This window comes from Dipodomys merriami, unplaced genomic scaffold (genome assembly GCF_024711535.1).
Source record: "Dipodomys merriami isolate MVZ:Mamm:240054 unplaced genomic scaffold, mDipMer1.0.p SCAF_14, whole genome shotgun sequence".
Lineage (NCBI taxonomy): Eukaryota > Metazoa > Chordata > Mammalia > Rodentia > Heteromyidae > Dipodomys > Dipodomys merriami.
Genome location: NW_027202715.1, coordinates 7,933,073 through 7,956,492, shown reverse-complemented (window position 1 = coordinate 7,956,492; position 23,420 = coordinate 7,933,073). Strand labels below are relative to the sequence as shown.

Genomic DNA, 23,420 nt, shown 5'->3' with positions numbered 1-23,420 from the left:
GGTCTCATATTTATTATTTCCAACTATCATAAATCTCCTTCTTAAATACGTTTCACACAGCTTAAATATATGAAGGGGACTGTATAGGTGTTTTTTGATGAATTAAAATATTGAGATGTGATCAGCATGCATGTTATCATTTATGTTAACAACTGCACATTGTTTGATAGACAACCTCTTTGGAAACACAGAGATTTGAGGCAAAAGGAGCTCTTCGTTGGTGGACCAGACATCAGCTGGCCACCATTGAAGGCCATTCTGGTTCAAGCATTCACAGTTCTTGCTTATAACAGGTAAGTCACCGTGGAGAGGATAATGGCAGAGAACTGACATTTATGAAATATCTTCTGTTCCCGAAACCCAACCTGGCAAACTTCACAATCATCTCAGAATTAGAAATTCTGGTCATTCTCATCTCGCTCCCAGAGGCTAGGTGACACTTAGAAGTGACTTAGATGATCTTTGAAGACGTGGCAGGATACCCCTGGATCCCAGTTGGAGGTGTCAGAAGTGACTTGAGTCGCTGCAAGGCCACCAGTTCCCCTGTGAGGGCAGGGGAGACTTCCTGGTCGGTGGGTACGTGCTGGGAGTTAGCTCAGAGCAGATTGTCCAGGGACTGAGGGGTGAAGGCCTCAAGGCTTCGCGGGATTCCTCCCACTCCGCCCTGCGGAGCAGATCTTGGTTCCTGAGATCTCCAGGCCTAGGCTGGGGTCCTGGCGCCCCTCCTAGGTTTCAGGGCGTGTTGAGGATGGAGCAAGGAAGGAGGAGAGGGTCGAGAAGCAAGGCAGGACGCAGAGCAGAAATAGGAGAGGAACGAGGAGGAGGAGGGAAGGGGGTGGGGAGTCCTTCCTGGGGCAGGAACCCGGGGCCCCCCTCGGCGCAGCCGGCCTGCAAAGCTATTCTGCAGATGGAAGGAATTAAGTGGAAGGAGGAGGGTCCTGTGGTGATAGCGAGGGGAGGGAAGAAATGTGTGTGTGTGTGAAAAAGAGAAAGAAGGAAACATCAAAAGAGACAAATAGAGGAGGAGACACACGAGAGGAGACAGAGAGAATCACAGAAAAGCAATCAGGCCAATAGCGAGAAGAGGGACGGGAGCGAGAGGAGCAGGAGGAGGGGAGTAAAAACAAAATAATTAGGGAAGAGGAGACCAGGCAGAGCAGACATCAGAGCTTCAAGACATAGATCACTGCTGGGACAACCCAGAACTCCAGCGAGCCAGAAGCTGAGTCTGCCCGGCTGGGGGCAGGAGGAGATGGGGAGGGGCCTGCTCCCCTCCTATTCCCGCCCCCCCCCACCCATCCACCCTTCCCTCCGCCCCCCCCCACCACGCCGCACCCCGTCCCCCGGCGGGCCTACACTGTCCAGCCAGAGAAGAGAGATCTCATTTCCCTCGCCCCTGCCCTCATATGCATATTTAATGAAGCAGCCAATGGAAGGAGAGGACGAGACCAGGCGGGGCGGGGTGTGGGCGGGGCTCAGCGGACCCCACCCTGGGAGCTGCCCCCGGGAGGGGTCAGCCCTGTGGCAGATAGCGGATCGCGGAGCGGGGCGGGGCCGGCGGCCGGAGGGGCGGGGCCAAAAGTTTCCTGCCCAACTTTCGCTGCCTCCTTTCCTCCGCCCGCGCGCGCCCCGGGCTGCAGTCGGGGGGGAGGCGGCGGTGGCAGCGGCTGCGGGCAGCGCGCGCGGGGCGCGGGGCGCGGGGCCGCCAAGGCGATCGCCATCCGGGCTCGGGCAGCTGGCAGTGGGCAATCCAGGCTCCCCGGTGCCCGCCCCTCCGCCGGGAGGGGGGCGCGAGCGGGCGGCCGGGGAGGGGCCGGCACCGCCGCGGCAAAAATGAGCCTGCTGTCGGCCATCGACACGAGCGCCGCCTCGGTGTACCAGCCGGCCCAGCTGCTCAACTGGGTCTACCTGTCGCTGCAGGACACGCACCAGGCTAGTGCCTTCGATGCCTTCCGGCCCGAGCCTCCCGCTGGCGCCGCGCCCCCGGAGCTGGCCTTCGGCAAGGGCCGCCCCGAGCAGCTGGGCTCGCCCCTGCACTCCAGCTATCTCAACAGCTTCTTCCAGCTGCAGCGCGGAGAGGTGGGTGCCCCCGCGCGCCCCCGCCCTGCGCCCCTCGGCTGTGCCAGACCCTTTCCCAACTGTCCTCGCATCGCCCCCGGGCGGCCCGGCTGGGCTGGGCTTCCAACAACTCCGACAACCTTGTGGCCCCAGGTCCCTGGGGGCGTCGGGGGAAGAGTGTCACCACGTCCTGGGCTGAAGCAGCTCCGACCTGAGCAGCCCCCCCCACCCCCCTCCACCCCCGATCACCCTCTTCTCCCAGCTGAGAGCCCAGGGTGTTCTCCGGATTTCTTCCAGACAGCTGGGGTGCGGCCAGGGCGGGGAACCCCTTCCAAGTGTCTTTTCCCTTGTCCAATCCTGTCTCCCTTCTGGCCACCGCTACTAGCTGGGATCTAAGAGCGCAGATCCTGCCCTGTCTGAACTCTGGGAGGGCCTACCATCTTTTCTCTTCAGACCTTCACGATTCCTCATCCGACAGCGCCCTGGAGGGGCAGTAACTTGGCTCAGTGTGCTTTTCTTGTGGCTTCCATTTGGGGACACCTCCCCCTACCCCCAAGATCCATCTTCCAGCTGCTCGTCCTTCCCCTAGCCACATAGGAAGTGGTTTTTGAGGACTTGACCCCCCGCCGACTGCTGCTGTCCCCTGGCTCTCCCAGCCTGGAAGGAAATGAAAGGGAAATCCTTAGAGCTCTCTGGGGGTTGTGGGGGGGCTAGATAGAGGGGAGGGTTCCAGCCACTGGCCACTTCTCCAGGAACCTCTGTGTGTCACAAAATCTGTCTGGTTGGTGGATCCAGTTACAAAGTCTACTGGGCAGCGTCTTCTTCCCAGCAAGATAAACACACAGATTGCCATGACCTCCAACTCTTTTTGAGGGGTCTTCTGCAAGGCCTTCTCAAGAGTTGGTTTCTCTCTCCTGCTGGATTCCTCCTCCTGCACCCCCACTCCAGCTTCATTTGGAATTGAAGACACCCTCTCTGGCTTTCACCAGCTTCCTTTGTGGCTGATCTCTGCCAAGGTGCAGAAGGGTGGGGGATGGGGAAGGGGAAGCAGGAGGGGGTCACTTTCCGTTTCCTTTGGAGCCCCAAATAGGGTGGGAGGCAGGTTTGTATATGATTGGGTGTACATGCCAGGAAGGAGTGTGGATAGAAGATCACTCTTTCTAGTATCATATATATATGTGTGTGTAAAACTGCCTTTATTTACAGTGTGTGGGGCGGGGGATCTGTGGACACATAAAACTGCCCTGTTGAGCAGTGGGGTAGAATTGGTATGGGGAGACTGGGCATGGTTGAGGGAGATGAGGCGGAGAAGGTACCCCATAGTGCCAGACAGAAGCTTTTGTATGCCAAAGCTCTTATAAACTGTAAAGTTCCCCACTCTGCATATAAGAATGTTTCTTGGTTAGGGAGTTTTCCTTCTTGTAAGAGACTTTGGGGCCTCCTCAGGTGACCAGTGACTTTGGAGGACAGTTCCTTGGAGTGTTTCTTTAGTGCCTGGGTCTTTCCCTGTTGTTTATTCTCTTCCCAGACATTTGTTAAGCTGGAATGGGGGAGGTGGGGCTGGGCCTTCAAAGCCACAGGCTAGAGGAAGCCACAGATAAGTAGGCAGACAATCTGTGGGAATTGTGGCTGATTGGATGGCGGGGGGGGGGGGGGGGGGGGGGGGAGTGCTGTCTTGGTAAGTGATTGATTGGATGGTGGATGGCTGCAAGAGGGTGTGCCCTCAAGGGTGAACTCTCACTCCGGGAGGAGGTGACATGGCCCACTGATCAACTAGGGTCCCTAATCAGCCTCTGTTAGCCTCCCTCTGCTCCCACCCTAGGCTGGCCTTGTCCCTCACCTGTGGGTCTCTACTCCTGGGAGTTTGGGGCCATCAGGAGTCTCCCATGGGAATGGGATGCCCTGCCTGCTTTTGAATATCTCTGCCCTCTAAGATCCCAGCTGTGGCTCAGTGAGATCTTCCTCCTTTCACTTCAGTACTGAGTGCCTCAGTTTCTCCCTGAAAGGGCACACCGTGGAATAAGCAAGTAGATTTTGAGAACACTGTTGGAGATATGTCTCTCATCCTTTTTTTTTTCTTTTTTCTTTTATTGATGCCAGTACTAGGGCTTGAACTCAGGGCCTTAGCTTGTCCATTCAAGGCTGTATTCTCCCACTTAAGCACAGCACTACTTCTGGCTTTTTTGCTGGTTGATTAGAGATAAGCATCTCATGGACTTGTCCTGCCTAGGCTGGCTTCAAACCATGATCCTCAGATCTCAGCCTCCTGAGCAGCTAGGATTACAAGCATGAGCCACTGGTACCCAGCTGTCTCATGTTCCTGTCTCTCTCTGGGTCTTGGCTTGCCCCTCTGGTAGATTTTGTCTCTGCTTGTCCTCAGGGTGGTGTGTCTCACATTGAAGACCTGTACCATTCAGAGAACATGGGCCTGAGGACAGCTTGAGCCCAAGGAGCATCCAGGGGCTTCTCATGGTCCCAGGCCAGCAGCTTCCTTGGAGGGTTGGGGGGCTCTGGCTGCTGACTTCCAGGAGGTTGTCTTAACTTCAGTCTTCCTTGTCTGTACCCCCACCCCCTGGGCCTCGTAAACCCTCTCCTGAGCCCCACTTGTGCATTTGGGGACAGGCCTTTCCTACGTCCAGGCTTAGCTGGTAACCTAATATGGATCCTTGATAGCAACTGGCTGGGAAGACGGGAAGAGATGCCCCCCACTTCTGAGCCTCCAGGAGGCTGGATGTGGGGGCAGCACGTTCGGTGTGGCTGGTGGAGACTCTTCAAAGGGACCCAAAGCCCAGGAGCGTTGCCATTCTGTGTGAGGCCTGGCAGGCCCAGTGGCAGTGCCTGTGGATGTGACTGGCATGCTGACCGCTGACCACAGCCTGTCTGTGCCAGCCCCTGTGCCAAGAGCCCACCCCCTCCCGCACCGTCCCCAGGCTGCTCCCTCCACAACAGAAAAACACCATGAATGCAGCTGGCACTGGGGGAGGTGAGGACACTGGGGGCACAGAAGCCCATTGTGCCCCTAGAACCTCAGCCCTGCAAGCTGAAGATAAGCCAAGGGTTTCTGAGTGGCACTCTGGCCCTGGGAGCAGAGAGGGAAATGGGAGAGTTCACAGGCAAATATAGGAGAGAAAGTACCAAGAGTCACCCTAAAGCGGCCCCCGGTACCTTGTGCAGTTTCTTAAAAGACTTCCGGGTCCAGAGAAGAGGCCTATGTGAACCTCACATTCAGAAACTCATCTGTGACTACTCTGCCTGCCTTTGGAGAGAGACTGCTGAGCAGGGAGGAGGGGGCGGGGCTGGAAAAGAGGGGGGGGGAGTTAGCTAAGCCCCTCCTCTCTCCCACCAGGTGCTCAGGAGAGGCAGTTGCTGCATGGGATCTTTCTTGCCAAGTTCTGTTTGGAATTTAAATTCCCAGCAGCAGTGGCTGTGGATTCTACCTCTGGAAAAGTAGAGTTAAGCATTACCTCTTGGGCCCCTTGCCAAAGAGCCTGTCCTCAAAGACTGTACCCAGCCGGCTTTAGGGTGGTTGATGGGGGTAGCTGGAAAGTATGGCCCTACTGTCAAGTGGCAACTACTTTGTGGATGTTTAAGGGAAGAGCTTTGGCAGTCAAATACATTTGGAAAGCATCATGCTCTGTCCTTCCCATGGACACTCAGTGCTCACTAGTTCAGTAAAGGTTCTGAGAAGTCCTGCAGTACAAAACAGGGCAATGATTCTTCCAGCCAAACATTTCTTCCAACGTCTCCAAGCCCAGAGACGCTCCACTGAGCCAAGCCAGACCTCTCCACCACTGTGAAGCTCCAAATTTTAGCAAGTGCTCCGTTGAGAAGCAAACTTGAGTAAACTCTGGGTCCTGGCACTCAATCTTCAACATCACAGACCCTTCCTCTTTGCTGTAGCCCTTCACCCATTGGATATTTGAGAATGGCAGCAAGTGTCACAAGATTTGACAGATGCTGGTTTTCCCAGGGCCTTCAACACAAACCTGGTCCTATTTATTTAGTGTGGAGATTGGGGCTTGAACTCAAGGCTTCACTGTCCATTAGCTTTTTTGCTCAAGGCTAGTGCTTTACCAAGTAAGCCACAGCTCCCTTTCTAGCCTGTTAATTGGAGGTAAAAGTCTCACCCATATTCCTGTCTGGTCTGTTTTTGATTTGTGATTCTCAGATCTCAGCCTCCTGAGTAGCTAGCATTATAGGTGTGAACCACTAGAGCCTGGCCAGACCTGGTTCCTAGAACAGTTAAGGGAACAGCTTATAATGTCATACTCACCAAAGTCCAAGCAAGACAATTTTCTAGGAGTTTGGGTTTTGGATTTTCTGGGAGTTTGGACTTTTCTCCTGTGCCCATCACTGGCTTAGATGAGTCAGCGGGTAGCCGGTGCGAATGTGTGGGATAAAGCCACATTTCTGCCTGAAGCTGGGAGGCAGCGAGGGCTGTCTGGTGGGGGTGGAATGGCCTATGGGAAGTTGATATTGGTTCCCCATAGCCTTTGGTCTGTGTGAGATGGGAGGTGGGGGAGGTCCCTGGGTCTGGAAGGAATGGCCAGGCTAGCCCAGCTCAGGAAGATGTTCTAACTCCCAGGGAAGCCAAATGGTGACTCAGGCCCATCACTTGATGAGAGACTGTTAGAAGACGCAGGCTGACCCTTCCTCTGTCAAGTAAGTGGACTGGGTGAGTATTGGCTCAGAAAGGAGACCACACCTTGGGCCCCTTCTGAGTCAGGCAAAGGGGAAGCAGGCGTTAGTAATCGGTGATCAGTAGCACAGAGCTGGCACCATCGGCATCGAGGGCTGAGCCTGTGGGGATGGTGGCCAGTGGAGAACAGTCCCATGCTCGTAGGCGAGGCTTTATTCTTGGATTCTTTTCCCTCTTTCCTTCTGGGAAAGCTCCCATTGTACAGAAGGCAAAACAGAGGCCTGGAAAGTCACAGGAAGTCAGTGGCAGAGCTAGAGCTAAATCTTTCCTGCATTCTAGCCAGGAGTTATCTCTGTAGTCTATCCTGCAGCTGAGCAGGTCCCCAGGTTAGCCCATACCTGGATTGTTCTCTGTGCCACTGTCCAGGGAGGGCAGTAATTACACAGGGGCTCCCTGTCAAGCTGCAGTGCTTCTCACATTTTGCCCTAAGATTCCAGTCTTTCTGGGTGGCATTGATTTTCTACCAAATTCTTGCTCTGGCTGGTCTGCATTAGCAGATAAGCAGTGGAAGTGGACATTAACATTTGTATTGCTCCTGTCTTCCTATTACAGCCTGGGTGCTGCAGCTCTGTTGTCCAGAGGGAGAAACTAAGTCCCTTCAAGAGGAAGGTAGAATGCTTAGGGGGCTACAGACAGAACCAAAGTTGCAGCCTGGGATAGACAGGAGACTTACTGTGTCCTGTCAGTGTATGTGTGTGTGGGGGGGGATGGGGGGGGTGGAGGCGTGCAGTTTGCGACCCGTCCCTCTCAAGTCATATAGCAATACTTGGCGATACTTGAAGTTTCTAAGATAGCCAGTGGCCCCCAGTGACCAAGTTTTGGTCCTAGCTATTGCCTTTTCCCACAATGCCATTCCCAGCTACTTTCCAACAGATCCACATGGATACTTTTCCTCTAAGTGGCTTTGCCTGGCTGTGGGGATGGGGGTGGGGCAGTGGCACTCCTCACTCCCCTCTCTGGCTGCTGTGGCCCTGTGGCAAGTGAATTGTGATGCTCCTGGTACAGCCAATCTTTGCAGCTGGTCCTTTTGGGCACCAGGCAATGGGTGGGTCCTTTCATAGCTAAGGTGCCAGAGCCCTGAGAGTAGAAATCCTGTCTCTTTTCAACATAGCAGTATTGGTGCGGATGATGGGACATAGGAGGTTTTCAGTGAATGTCTGTGGTTGTCTGGGTAGGTGATTTGAGATCTACCCTCACTTGTGTCTAGACTTACAACCTTAGTCTCTTAGCCCCCTGTGTTATCCCAACGAAGGCATGTTTATTGATTGCTCAGTTAATTTGGAATGAGCTGACTTAGGAGATGGTGAAACCCTGTCCCAAGCAGTGTCCTGGCAGAGGCTGAGCTGTGCTGATGGGCCTTACCTTGTTTGGTCATGAGTCTCTTTGAGAACCTGAAGACAGCCAGTGTTCCTGGTGTGAGCACAGTGAACACAGGTCTGAGAGTGATTGGGGGAGCGGGGGGGGGGGGGGGGGGAGGAGGGGGCGGAGGGCACGGACACTTTCAGGAAACAATGGGTCTGAGATCCAGGCCTCTGCAGAAGAGGCTGTAGGCACCAGTGCTGTCCTGGACTGCCTAAATGTCACTCTCAGATCCATGCATTTGCTTCCATTTGACAAATAAGCACTAGAAGCCAGAGGTACAGAGTCCCCAGGGCTTACACATTGACGGGGAAAAGGGCAGGGAGTGGGAAGCCAGAGCATCTGTCAGGTGTGGTGGCCCTGAGCAGAGGCCAGATCCCCTTGAGTAGAGCCACAGGAAGAGAGGGTCTCCCTCGGGTCTGTGCAGCTCATCCTGAAACAACTCTCTTCTCCCCTACTCCCTCATCCTCTCCCCCATTTCTCCCAGCCCACTTTCTCACCCGAAGAACTTGGATGGGTTCTTCTGGTTTGAATTGAATTCTGGAACGTGGGCTATGTGTATAGGAATTGTGTGCTTTTTTATGTACTGGATGAGCCCTCTGGGCTCACCACAGGGTCTCAGCCAGCCCAACACCAGCCCCACCCACAGGCCAGACTTTGACCTTGGAAACCTGAGAGCACAGCCAAGGCTGACTTGGGTTGGGGAAGCCCTCAGTCAAGGTGTGGCTCTGGTTTCTCACAGTGCCTCATGCCTGGGCTGTCTCCTCTGCCCCCCCTCCCCTGTCCAGCCCACATCCAGTCCACATCTGCCTCTGTCTGTGTGTATAGGGCATGTATGTGCTAGTCTTCAGACATGATCTAGGGGAAGGTTTGCAGATCCCCTTGGGAGACAGAGTAAGGTCCTTTGTGAGCTGAATGGTTTCTTGTGGGAGTGTGTGGTTGTGTCTGCAGGTGCATGCCCATCTGTGTGTGTGTGTGTGTGTGTGTGTGTGTGTGTGTGTGTGTGTGTGTGTGTATGTGAAAGAGAGAGGAGGGGGTGAGGGGAGATAAAGGGGTACAGTAGAGTGGCTTTCGGTGAATCAGAAGGCATTTGTCCAGCTGTGGACTACAATCAGTGAGTCCTTCCTTTAGCCCCCACCCCCCCTTTACTTTTTCAGTCCAGGGAGCAGGACACCATGCCTTCTTCTAATTAAGCTCCTCAGGCTGCCCTGCCCACGGTGCAGCCCTGGGTGCTGCCTTGCTCTCCGCCCAGCTCTCCATCCCTGCCTGCTGTCTCTGCCACTCCTAAAGTCCTCTGTGCTGTCTCTGCTCTGCCTCGGGCCTACCCTCAGAAAAACCCGCTCACCTGTGCCGAGTCTGTCCTGCCCCACAGGGCTCTCTGAATGCCCTGTGGGAGGGAGCCCTGCTTGGCAGGCTGGCTCTGGGGAGATGTGGATGCATCCCTGGAATTCTCTGCCCCTGTAGTCCCTATTTCCAGAGCAGAACCATCCGCCCTATACCCCAGAGCAGCTGGGCTTCATCCTGCCAGAGAGAAGTCTTCCAGGTGATGGTACACCTGGCCTTTTCCTCCAGCTCCTTCTTCCGTGGGGAAGTCAAGCCTTAGAGGCTTGAAGAGGGAGAAAGCAGGGGTGAGGGCCTGATATGTAACTTGTCAATATATGCTGCCTGTGTTGCCTTTGATAACTTATTCAGCCTCTCTGAGCCTAGTGTTCTGGCTTATGAAATGAGGCAGGCAGCACTCCTCTAGATGTGTGTGTGTGTGTGTGTGTGTGTGTGTGTGTGTGTGTGTGTGTGTGTGTGTGTGTGTGTGCGTGCGCGCGCGCGCCAGTACTGGAGCTTGAACTCAGGGTCTCACACTTCTGCTTGGGTTTTTCGATCAATCTACCACTTGAGTCACACTTCCACATCTTTTTTTTTTTTTTTTTTTTGCTTGTTACTTGGAGGAAAGACTCTCTGGGATTTGTCTGCCTGGGCTGGCTTTGAACCAGGATCCTCAGATCTCAGCCTCCCGAGTAGCTATGATTCTAGGCATGAGCCATCAGCACCTGGCCTCCACTAACGTCCTTATTGGGTCTTAAGAAAGGGAAAGGAGGTAGTCTAATATATGATACTTCACACTGTTCAAACAAACTGGTGTTTTTCTGTCCCTTTTCCACTATCAACCAAGTGAGTACCTTGGAGAAGTTCCAGCACTGGGCAGGAGTCTGAATCTCTGTCCTCCAGGTGAGCTGCAAGGAACCTGTGTCTCCTGCTAGCTGGCTGCTGGGGCCACTGACCTGGGATGGAAGGAAATATGACCTGGAAGCTTCCCTTGACTACACCTAGAGATGCCTAGACAGTCTGAGACTTGGCCTGTTACTGCACAGGTCCAGAGACTCCCAAGCCCCTTGGGGCTGGGAACTCTTCACACCTAGTAATAAGTGCAGGAAAACCAGTCTGGAGCCACAGAAAGTCACAGAAGCTTGCGTTGAGGGACCTCCAGCCTCCTGGGAGAGATGGAGAGACATACAGAGATTAGAGATTGCAGAGGGTCCCCAGGCAGTTGCAGATGGAGTTGAGCAGTGGTCCCCTGCCCCTAGACCAGGATAGGAGTGAGAGGGTCCAGAAGGTCCCTTAAGAAGCCAAGATCTATGGACAACTGGGCCTCAGGTACACTTGCATCTGCTGTTGTGTATGGTCCCTGGGCTCCTGAGGCCTGAGTTGGGGAAATGGTAGGTTTGAGACCATGTATAAGAGGTAGAGGTGGATCTGCAGTTGGAAGGAGAGAAGAAGGATATTCCAGAAAGTGGCCCTCTGGCCACAGATGATCAGAATAGTCACCTGCTGGCTGGGCTCTGGAGTGCCCCTCAGGGCCTGTTCGTCTGCAGGGGAGATGGCAGTCTGCAGGAATGGTCAGGTTTGCTCTCCGACTCTGCTGCTTCAAGCTGCGCTCAACTGCAGGAAACCCACGAGGCCAGGCCCTGCCCCATACTCCATCCCGACCTCTGCTCGGTGCAGTCCCCACAGGCCGTGGACATGGCCAGGACTTGCCTTTCACCTCCATGGCTCAAAGTCAAAACAAGGCTTTGGAGAGGAAACGGCTCACTGCCTCACCCGCCCTGCTCTGGCCAGGCAAGCTGGACTCCCAGCTCCCAATCCCTGCTCAGTCTGCATCTCTGAGCTTCTCTGGATCTCCCTTGCTCTATCTTGTCACAGGCACCTTAGGTCAGGTTAGCTGACCATCCTGCCCTTTCAGCTCTAAGGTAGAGTTCTGCATTGAACAGGGGCTGGAGGCAGAGAGCTGAGGCAGCCACTGGGGACAGGCTGGAGGACACTGGAGGTCAGAGGCTGAGAAGAGGAGCTAGGGCCTCACCTCTCTTCCTGGGAGCTGCCTTTCGGAAGAGCAGATCTAGCACTTTCGGGAGGCAGTGACTGGGAGGGAAGAGGCCTCTGACTCTTCCAGAGATGCCCCAAGAGGAGATGGGGGGCAGGGGATCGTGGCTACAAGACGGGAAAGAGGATTATTGAGGGTGTAATTAGTGTACTTGTGGGCCTCCACCAAACTTCCCCTTCCTCTTGACAATTTGTGGCCAAAACAGTTCTGATTCCTTGTGGACTCACTTCAACTCTTATCCGGAAATTTTTTTTTGTTTTAATAAAATAAATAAATAAGAGAAAGAAAGAAAAGGAAAAGGAAGAAAAACGAAGAGGGTTGTTATTTGTGAAATTGCATTTCCCAGCCATGAGAGTGAGTCACACAGCCTCTGAGCTTCAAGTTTCTTGTTTGGATGAACTTTTCTCTGACAGGCTGGGGCGATGGTGCTCCTCCTTGGGTCGATTGGGGGTGTGGGGGCGTAGGGGGAGAGCTTCTCAGTGAAGATAAGCAGAGGCCTGATGTCTGGAAAATTCCAGGTGCTTCTGACTAGAGGAGCCCAAGGCTGCTTATACCTGAGAAGTCTAAAAAATGTGGGTTCGGGCAGGGGAGGCCAGGGCAGGACCTAATTGTCTTAGACTTTCAGTTTGGGATGGTGGACAAGCTCTGAGGTGGGTGTGGGGGATGATGGTTGCACAACAGAGTGAAGCTCTGTGTGTGTGTGTGTGTGTGTGTGTGTGTGCGCGCGCGCATGCGTTCAGGTATTGGGTATTGGGGTTTGAACTCAAGGCCTGGGCACCACCCTTTAGCTTTTTCAGTCATAGCTAGCCACTTGAGCCTCATCTCCACTTCTGCCTTTTTGTTTTGCTGGTTAATGGAGATTAGAGTCTCATGGACTTTTTGGCCTGGGGTTGGCTTTAAATCACAACCCCTCAGACCTCAGCCTCCTGAGTCACTAGGATTAGAGGTGTGAGCCACCAGTGCCTGGGTTTGTAAATTCTCTTGATGTCAATGAACTGTACACTTTATAATCATGAAAGCACCAACCTCTGTTATGGGTATCTTACCACATGCCCAAATCTGCCCACAGTCCCAAGCATCTGCTCTGGTGGGAATGGGGTGGGGGTGGGAATCTGAGGTGGAGCCCAGAAAAGAGTCTTGCTTCCCAGATTCCCAGGTCATCCGATCCAAGTTTGGACACACTCATTTAATCTGTGAAATGGGGACGGTGACTCACTGAGCAGCTATCCCAGTGAGTGTAAAGTTTTCAGGGCTTGGCTGGTCTCTGTGGTCACCTGATCTAACCACCATTGGAGCTGTCTCCAGGTCCCATAAGGTGGCTACCATGGCCTTATTGCTTCCAAGAATGGAATGCTGTGCCTTGCTCGGAGGGATGGCTCCAGCCTGGGCTGCTTGAGGCCTGGGAACGGGGGTGGAGGCTGGCTCAGTGCAGGCTGGTGCAGTATCTTTCTGGTCCTGGGTTTCTTGGTGAACCAGATAGGCACAATCATCAGAGTTCCCTTCCTTAGGCATTGGGGGATCCAGCTGTGGTGTATGTAAGAGGACACGGAGGCCCAGAGTGGGAAAGGACCTACCAGGGGCACACAGCAAGGGTGTTCTGAGGTACCACCTCAGTGGTACGGAGGCTGTCCTCTAGAAGCAGGGGGGAGGCCTCTAAAGACGGAGCAGGGGAGGCTCATGTGGGTGCGGCTGCTCTGGTTGGGGGAGGGGAAGCCCACCCATAGTTCTCATCCCCCCCCTTCCTGCATAGGAAAGACTGGCCCCACTCTGGGCCCCTCTCTGTCCCCATCTTTTCTTTTTGTTTTCCCCTCTGGTCCTGGGGCTTGAACTCTGGGTCTGTCCGCGCTCCCTGAGCTTCTTTTGCTCAAGGCTCACACTCTACCTCTTGAGCCACAGCACTATTTCCAGCTTTTTTGGTAGCTTATTGGAGATAAGAGTCTCATGGACTTTACTGCCTGGGCTGGCTTTGAACCATGATTCTCCGATCTCAGCCTCTTGAGTAGCTAGGATTAAAGCTGTGACCCGCCAGTACACAGCATGCCCCATCTTTCTAAGAGGCTGGGAGACTTCAAGAGCAAAGCCCCATCTCCTCCATCAGACTCACTCTCCCTACCAAAGTCCATAGCTTGCTCTTGGCTGCTTGTGGGCACCTACGTTGGAGTCAGGGGATTTCCCCATAGCTCAGAATTGCTATGGACCTTTCTGGGGACCCATGGCCATTCTGTGTCAGCCCCACCTTCGCTAAATTCCAGTGTGCCAGGCCGCCTGGAGCCCGTGATTCCTATAAATAGAGGCTGTGTACACCAGCCTCAGCAAGATGTCTGGTTCCTGTCATGCAGAGGTGGAAGAGGTGGCACTCTTCTCTCCTCTGGCTCCCAAAGGAATGGCTGGCTGGCCTGGGCAGGGCTTCCAAATAGGCCTGTGTGTGTGTGTGTGTGTGTGTGTGTGTGTGTGTGTGTGTGTGTGTGTGTACAGGAGACCAGGCAGGGGCTGGACCACAAAAATGGAAGCCATGCTGCAAGCCCAGGTACCTTTTCCTTGCCAGATGAGGAAACTGAGTCAGCAGTGATTCTACTAGTCAGTGGCACAGTCCTACATTTGACAGGCTGCTTTCTGTGATCCTGTCTTAGCTCATCATCATGTGAAAAGGAGCAACAGTAATGAGCCAGGGGCTGGTGGCTCACACCTGTAATCTTAGCTACTCAGGCAGCTGAGGTTGGATGGAGGATCCCAGTTCAAAGCTAGCTCAGGCAGACAAATCTGAGTGACTCTACTCCTTAGTTAACCAGCAAAAAAAAAAAAAAAAAAAAAGCTGGAAATGGGGGGTGTAGCTCAAGTGGTAGAGCACCAGCCTTGAGCAAAAAAGTTAAGTGTATGAGGCCCTGAGTTCAAGTCCCAGTAGCACATACGCCCACACTCACACACATGCACCCTCTTACACATACACACACTATTAATGGCAATAATAATAATAATAGTTATAATAGTAATCATTGCTCTGTTCTGAAGTTCCTAGGCCAGGCATGACATACAGCAAGCACACTATTGCATGACCTCATTTTAGCCTCCTGGAAACCCTATGGGTAGGTATCACTAGTTATAGAGAGAGCCAGTAAGGCCCAATGTGGCTGACTGGTTTGTCCTAAGACACAAAATAGACTTAGGATTTGTACTCAGGATCCCAGGGTGAGTTGAAACCTCATGTGTATTCCCATATGCTGTGGAAGAGGGAGGTAGAAATCACCCAAGGGGAGGCCTTGGCCAAAACTGAGTCTTTGTCCCTTACAGGCTCTGGGCAACAGCGTGTACAAGAGTGCCTCACCCTACGGCTCCCTGAACAACATCGCAGACGGCCTCAGCTCCCTCACCGAACACTTCTCCGACCTGACTCTCACCTCTGAGGCCCGCAAGCCCAGCAAGCGGCCCCCACCCAACTACTTGTGCCACCTGTGTTTCAACAAAGGCCACTACATCAAGGACTGCCCCCAGGTAAGGCAGCCCTGGCTCATGAAAGGGCTCTGAGAATGCCTGGATGATCAGGGAGGAGCACTGCTCGGTGGTTAGCAGGGTGCAGTGCCCTTCCACCCTGGGCCTCTGCCCTTGCTGTCCTTCAATCTCTTTGGCTGGTGAGACGAGATTGACTGGTGTAGACAGGACAGAGGAGGCCTCTGCTGCTTGATCAGCAATCTGAATGGGAGAGTCTGGATCCAAATTACCCCCCCCCCCACACACACAGTGAGATTCGAGGCCTCCAGATCGTCGCCACCAGTTTCTCTGCAGGGTGAGTTCCCTGGCGGTGGGCAGGATGGGGGCCAGCAGCTCTGGAGGCTACATCTGCTTGCACTCACTAGGAAGGAATGCAGGCTCAGGGCCAGGAATCCAGATGTGCACCCCCCCCATCTCTGCTTCTTCAGCCCGCAACAGGACAGATGAGGAGTCCCGGCACACGTCTGGGCAAAGGCCTTGGGCCATGAGGGACTGAGCATCTTTCTCAGGGTTGGGATGCCTTAGGGAGATGGTGGGTCCTGAAGGATCCTTTGTGACAATGTGTGAGGAAGCGGTGATCCCTGTTCCACGTGGCTTTTGTCATCCTGGGGCTAGGAGGGGCAGCTGTCTTGTAAAACACCTCAGTTTGTAGCCATCATTTTGTTTTTACATATATATATATATATGCATATATATATATATATGCATATATATATATATATATATATATATATATATATATATATCTTCCAGGCTAAAAAATAATAATGTGGCTAGTGGTTTGATTTCATATACGTAATAGCAATGGAATCCTAGAGACTGAAAATCTGCGTCCATTACCCTCCAGCTGTTAAAAGCTGAGTGTAGCTGGTAGGGAGGGGCTGGGCCCAGGACCGTACCCCCCCCCAGAGGTATTTGCTGCTCATCAGAGCCCCACTTTCAAGGACTGCACCAGGCAGGCTTTAGTCTTTGGTGCTTAAAATATAGGCCCAGCACAGTCCCCCTCAAGGGCTCCGCTTAAGGGACTTGTAAGAAATGCAGAATCCGGGGCTCACCCCAGCATACATGTGGGTCATATGTATGTGGTTCCGTACAGCTGGACTTGCATGGTGGGGGCTGACCCACTAATACTGGTCCTTGATCCTATATCCCCTACTCCTGTTTCCTCCTCAATAGAGGTCATAAGCAAGAAACACTTTTTTATTTGTTTGTTTTTTGGTTGATCATGGGGCTTGATCCCTGAGCTTTTGTGCTCAAGGTTAGCACTCTACCGCTGTGAGCCACAGCTCCATTTCCATGTGTGTGTGTGTGTGTGTGTGTGTGTGTGTGTGTGTGTGTGTGTGTGTGTGTGTGTGTGAGTGTGTGTATGTGTGTGTGTTTGACTGAAGCTAAGAATCTTATGGACTTTTCTACCAAGGCTGGTTTTTAACTGTGATCCTCAGATCTCAGCTCCTGAGGAGCTATTACAGACATGAGCCATCAGCCCTGGGCACAAGAGACCCGTGTGTGTGTGTGTGTGTGTGTGTGTGTGTGTGTGTGTGAGTGTGTGTATGTGTGTGTGTTTGACTGAAGCTAAGAATCTTATGGACTTTTCTACCAAGGCTGGTTTTTAACTGTGATCCTCAGATCTCAGCTCCTGAGGAGCTATTACAGACATGAGCCATCAGCCCTGGGCACAAGAGACCCGTGTGTGTGTGTGTGTGTGTGTGTGTGTGTGTGTGTGTGTGTGTGTGTGTGTGTGTGTGTGTGTGTACCTGGGGCTTGAACTAAAAGCTTCACACTCTTGCATGACTTTTTTGATCAAGGCTAACACTCTACTATTTGACCGATGCCTCCACTTTTGGCTTTCTGCCATGTAATTGGAGGTAAGAGTCTTATGAACTTTTCCTGCTTGGGCTGGCTTTGAACCTCAGTTCTCATATTTCAGCCTCCCGAGTAGCTAGGATTACAGGCATGAGCCACCCACACTTGGCACAAGAAACATTTGATATAAGGGGCCCTCAGAAGAGACAGAGTCTTTACCCTGTTCTAGGACTTTGGCAGAGGAGGGCAGTAGTGACTCTGGTTCTCAAGGATCTGCCTGTGGTTTGCCAACCAAGAGCTCATGGGCATTGTGGTTCACAATTCCCTCATCCCCTCCTGCTTGGCCTGGGAAGTGAGTAGAGTGGAATTTGCCCCAGGGAAGAGGAGAAGGGCCGTGTGCAGAATGCATCTCTGTGATTTCATGCACTGCTCACCACCTCCCAGAGTCTATGAACTGCTTTATTCTGCAAGGTGAAACAGGAGCTTTAAGCAGGGAAGGAACTCCACGATAGTGGAACTGGTCAGGAGAGATGTGAGGGCCTCTCAACAGGCCAGGCCAGAAGACTCCTAAATGTCAGGACCAAGTTGGGGCGAGGAGGAGGTTAATCACTACTATTTCTTCTTTTCTTCCTCCACCTTTTTCCTTCTTCTCCTTCCCTTTCTCCTTCTCCTCTTCCTCCTCCTCTTCCTCTTCTTTTTCCTCTTCCATTTCCTCCATGTTCTCTTCCTCCCCCTCCTCCTCCTCCTGTACTAGTGTTTGGACTCAGGGCCTCATGCTCACTATGCTGGCACTTTACCACTTGAGCCACATACTTCCAACTCTTTTCACTTCAGTTATTTCTTAGATAGGGCTTCAGGTTTTTGCTGGGCCAAGCAAGCCTGGACAGAGATCTTCCATGTAGGAGGAATCACAGGCACAGGCCACCATGTCAGCTTCTTGGTTGAAGTGGTATCTTGATAACTCTTGGACTAGGCTGACCTTGAATCATGTCTCTGGAGTCACTGGAATTACAGGCATAAGCCACCACATCCGGCCTGGTTCTTTCATTTATTTCTGTTTACTTTATTTGAGATGAGGTCTCAATGTGTAGCAAAGAGTACTCTTGAATTCACAATCCTCCTGCCCCTGTCTCCCAAGTGCTGGGGTTACAGGTATGTACACCCTCATCAGACTGGGCTGGTTCTTCTTTTATATGGCTTGCTTTTAACTCCATAGCAGCAGTAGAAGTTGGATCTTTGTCTTATTGGATGTCTGAGGGTTTATAATGCTGGGCTATCAGGCAGAATGTGTGTGAGAACTTGGAGTCTTAGTGTGTACTGTCTCCCTAGATCAACTAGCTATACCAGCCCCAAGCTGAGACTCCCCCCCCCCCACACACACACCCATACACACACACCATGGTCTGTGTAGTCTGGCTGAGTTTGGCAGCATAAAACTTTTTGATCCTGCCCCATCTGAAACCTGAGTTTGTATGGGATTCCTGAAGACCCAAGGATGCCCTGCTTCCTGGATGGAATGAAGCGAATGGGAGCACTAGCACACAGGAATGCTTGAGAATGCAAGACAATCATTCTGGGAGAGAGTTGGGATCTTCCTAGCTCTGCTTCCCATGTAGGTTAGATCGCAGGCCATGCCCAACAATGTCCTTTCTTTTTGTTTTTGTCAGTCATGGGGCCTAAACTCTGGGCCTGGGAACTGTCCCTCAGCTTTTCAGCTCAAAGCTAACCCTCTACCATTGAGCCACAACATCACTTCTGGCTTTTTCTGTTTATGTGGTGCTGAGGAATCAAACCCAGGGCCTCATGCATACAAGGCAAGTACTCTACCACTGAGCCACCTTTCCAGAACCCCCTTTCTTTCTTTCTTTTTTTTTTTGTTGTTGGTCGTGGGGCTTGAACTCTGGGCCTGGGCGCTGTCCCTCAGCTCTTCAGCTCAAGGCGAGCGCTCTACAACTTGAGCTACAGCGCCACTTCCGGTTTTCTGGTTGTTTATTGGAGATAGGAGTCTCACGGTCTCTCCTGCCCGGGCTGGCTTTGAACCGCGATCCTCAGATCTCAGCCTCCTGAGTAGCTAGGATTACAGGCGTGAGCCACCAGCGCCCGGCCCCCCTTCCTTTCTTAATGCAAATGTTTATGTCTTACAAAATATGGCTAATACTTCTCTTTTCTCTCTCCTTTGGGTCATGAAGAATTACCTGACCAGGTACTGGTTATTTTGACAGGCTGGAATTTATTTGGATAATGCCCACTGCTCATCTGACTAGAATCTCAGGGGTCAGGGACATAATGCAAGCCCACGACTCTTTATCCAACAGGTGCTCAGCATGCATCTTCCAGATAGGATAAATAGGGTGAAAAAGCTTCTGTAAACCGTGGACAGGAACCTGTATTTCAAGGAAATATTATCTAGGAGCTCAACATATAAAAGTTGGATGCTTATTACTTTTTCAGTAACAGATTGAAGCATAATTCATTCACCATACAATTTGCCTGTATAAAAATGTGTAATCCAGTTAGGTGTTGGTGGCTCACACCTATAATCCTGGCTCTAAGGATCACAGTTCAAAGCCAGCCCAGATAATACGTCTCATCTCCAATTAACCAGCAAAGCCAGAAGTAGCAGTATGGCTCAAGTAGTAGAATATCAGCCCTGAGCAAAAAAGCCAGGCAAGAGTGCCAAGCCCTGAGTTCAAGTCCTTGTACTGGCACAAAAATAAAAATGAATAAATAAATAGAATGTGTAATGCAATTATTCTCATTCTATTCAAAGACTTGCACAACCATCACTACCAGTTAGAGAATATTTTTATAAAGTCTACAAAGAACTCAATGCTTTTATAGATATCACCTCCACACCTTCCACCCCTTGGCAACCACTTTTCTTTCCTTTTCTTTTCTCCTTCCTTCCTTCCTTCCTTCCTTCATTCCTTCCTTCTTTTCTCTCTTTCTCTCTCTCTCTCTTTCTTTCTTCCTTTCTTCCTTTCTTCCTTCCTTTCTTTCTTTCCATCTGTCTTCTTTGGTGCCAGTTCTGGAGCTTCATCTCAGGGCTTGGGCTCTGTTCTGAGCATTTGTGCTTAAGGTCTAGTGCTCTACCACTTGAACCATAGGGCCACTTCCAGGCTTGGGCCTAGTTCAAACTGTGATCCTCAGATCTCAGCCTCCTTAGTAGTTAAGATTACAGACATGAGTCACAGGCCCTCGGTAGCGACTACTTTTCTACTTCCTCCTTCCTCTTTGAACAGATTTTTGTCTGCACTGGACATCTCATGTAAGTGGAAACTCCCAATAGGGGGACTTTTGTGACTGGCTTAAAAAAAAAACATACTGTTATGTTCTCAGAGTTCATCTGTATCTGTGTCCTCAATAAGTAGAGAGTTCTATCATATTCTATTTTCTAAGAGAGATTTTGAAGAACTATCATTAATTCTTCTTCAGACGTTTGGAATAACTCCATTCTGGAGCCATCTGAGACTAGACTTCCTGTTGTGGGTAGATCTTGGTGGCTATTCAATTTCTCTCCTTGTTCTGGATGAGTATTTTTAAAATAAGTTTTTTATTGTGAAAATATCGTACAGAAGGGTTACAATCACATGAGCAAGGTAATGAGTACATTTCTTATCAAGCATTGTTGCTTCCTCTCTTGTTTTTCCCCCTCCCATCTCTTCCCTCCCATCTCCACAACTACATTCCTCCCCCCTTTCCTTCCCCCCACCCCGTGGGTTTTTGTTTTTGTTTTGCGTATTGGTCCTAGAGTTTGAACTTAGAACCTGGTGTTGCCCCTCAAGGCTAGTGTTCCATCCCCTGAGTCACAGCTCCACTTCTAGCTATTTTGGTGGTTAATTGGTCAGAAGAGTCTCAAGGACTTCCCTGTATGGGCTGGCTTCAAACTATGGTTCTCAGATCACAGCCTCCTGAGTAGCTAGTATTACAGGCATGAGTCACCAGCACCTGGCATCTAGATGTGTTCTAATGTTGTTTTGTATTGAGTGTTTCTTACTATAGTTTGGGTATTTCTAGGAATTTGCTTCATCTGACTTGTCTAATTTAGTGATGTGCAAATGTGTATAGTATTTTCTTATAATATTTTTTTTTATTTCTGTAAGGTCACTGATAAAGTTCCCCTCTTTCCTTCACAAGTCTTGTAATTTGAGTCTTCTCTCTTTTTCTTGGACAGATCTAGCTGATGATTTGCCAATTGTGCTGAACTTTTCCAAGAATCAACTTTTGACTTAGTTGGTAGTTGTTTTTCTTTTCTGTTTCATTACTTGCCACTTGAATCTTTTTCTTAAATTGTGGTAAAATACACATAGCATAAATTTTATCATTGTAACCATTTTTAACTATACAGATCAGTGCTAGGAAATGCCATCTATCCACACAAAACTCTCTGTGACGGGGCTGGGAAGGTGGCTCAGTGGTAGAGCACTTGCCTTGCATGCATGAGGCCCTGGGTTTGATTCCTCAGCACCACATAAGCAAAAAGAAAAAAGCCGGAAGTGGTTGCTGTGGCTCAATTGGTAGAGCGTTAGCCTTGAGCTGAAGAGCTGAGGGACAACGCCCAGGCCCAGAGTTCAGGCCCCACGACCAGACCCCCCCCCCAAAAAAAAAAAACTAAAAACAAAAAAACTCTGTGTGACTTGTCTCTCTCTGTCTCTGTCTGCCGCCTGTCCCCCCCCCCCTTGCTGATTTTGGGGCATGAACTCAGAGTCTGGGTACTGTCCTTAGCTTTTTCATCCAAGGCTGGTACTATACCATTTGAACCACACTCCACTTCTGGATTTTTGCTGGTTAATGGGAAGTAAGAGTCTCATGGATTTTTCTACTTTGACTCGCAGTCCTCAAATCTCAGCCTCCTGAGTAGCTAGGATTACAGGTGTGAGCCACTAGCCATACAACACTTTATAGATGATAAAACTGAATCTCTGAGCTATGAAGTAACTTCACACCCCTTACAACTGCCATTCTGCTCTGTCTGTCTGAATCTGACTTCTCTAGAGACCTCATAGAAATAGTTTCCTTTTATGACAAGCACCTGGCAGTGTGCAGAAGGTCCTCATGGTTCATGCATGTGGCTCAGCTCAGGTCAGAAGGTCCTTTCTTTCCAAGGTTGTATAGTATTCCATGGGGCTCATACACTACATCACATCCATCAGTGGACAGCAGGATTTCTTCCGCTTACGGTGTAATGAAGAGTGCTTATGAACAGTGGTGCTCTGAGTAAAACTGTATACATAGCTTACCAAGTCCTTGCTTTCAACTCTACTCTTGTCTTCATTGTTTCCCTCTATAAGTTTGTTTTGGGTTGACTTTCTTATTTTTGTTTCTTGAAATGGAGAATCAGGTGTGTGTCTGTGTCTGTCTGTCTGTCTGTCTCTCTCTCTCTTTTACTGGGGGGTGGAACCCAGCCCCTCACAGGGAAGTACTCTACCACTTAAGACCTTTTTTTTTTTTTTTGCTCACTTTTCCTAGACTGACCTCCAACTTGCAATCTTCCTCTCTCCAACTCCCAAGTGACTGGGATTGCAGGTGTGAACCACCACACCCAGCCTCATCTTCTCTTTGCTAATGTAGGCATTTATGACTATGTATGTCTGGCAAGCTGTATCCCATAGGTTTTAGTTTGTTGTACCTTTATTTTCATATGATTTCCTCTTTGGCCTGCTCGTTGGTGATTTCAGGGTATGTCGTTTAATAGCTGCATTCTGTGAGTTTTCCAAATACCTTTCAATGATTGCTAACTTTGTTCCATGGTGACCACGGAGCCTGCTTTGTGTTAGTTCATCCTGTCTAAGCACCCCGTGGTTTGCTTCAGCCTTAGCACGTGGCCCGTGCTGGTGTCTGTGTGCCCTTGAGAAGAACACCACGTTGCTGGGCAGCGTGCTGTGGGCGTCTGTCAGAATTGCTGCTTCCGGGGCTGGCTGATGGCTTCTGGTGCCTTCTTCATGTCCTTTCTAGTTCTTTACCCCACTATTTCAGGTGGAGAATATCAAAGTAACCAACTATTATGGTTGAATTACTATCTACTGCCCTTCAATTCTATCCATTCTATGTTTTCGGGGGTGCTGTTATTAGGTGCACCTATGTTCATAATTGTTATATCTTCCTGACAGACTGATCCTTTCATTATTATAAAACTATCCCTTTTTACTCTAATAACTTTCCTTCGTTGTAAAGTCTAGTTTTTCTGATAGCAATGTACCCAGCTTTCTAGTGGTATGGTTTGCTGTTTATATCCTAGGTTGTCCTCATCCTTTTACTTTTAACATGAACGTCCATTTGCATCTAAAGTGTGTCACTTAGAGGCAGCTAGGAGTGATTTTTTTTATTAATTAATAAATGTTTTGCTAGTACTGGGGTTTGAACTCAGGGTTTTATGTTTCAGCTTGCTTGGCTGGGGCTTTAGCATTTGAGCCATTCTGTCCAGCTTTTTGCTAGTTATGATGGAGGTAGAGTCTCACTGACTTTTCTTCCTGGGCTTACCCTCAGCTGTTCCTTAGGACTCAGTCTCCTAAGTACCTAAGGTTATAGGCATGAGCCAATGACCCTTAGCTAGATCTTAGTTTTTAGATTTTTAGGTGTTTTTTGCGGGGGAGGGGTAGTGCTGGTTGTGGGGCATGAACTCAGGGCTTGGGCACCATCCTT

At 50.8% G+C, this 23,420-nt stretch overlaps 1 protein-coding gene across 1 annotated transcript in view; it reads left to right on the top strand.

Annotated features, from left to right (window-relative positions):
* The first annotated feature begins 1,683 nt into the window (after positions 1-1,683).
* Positions 1,684-23,420, top strand: part of Zcchc24 (zinc finger CCHC-type containing 24) — a 54,037-nt gene continuing 32,300 nt past the window's right edge. The window contains exons 1-2 of the mRNA XM_070020709.1: positions 1,684-2,079; positions 14,778-14,978. Of these exons, the coding sequence (XP_069876810.1) occupies positions 1,834-2,079; positions 14,778-14,978 (447 nt within the window). The 5' untranslated portion in view covers positions 1,684-1,833. The remainder of the gene's footprint in view (positions 2,080-14,777; positions 14,979-23,420) is intronic.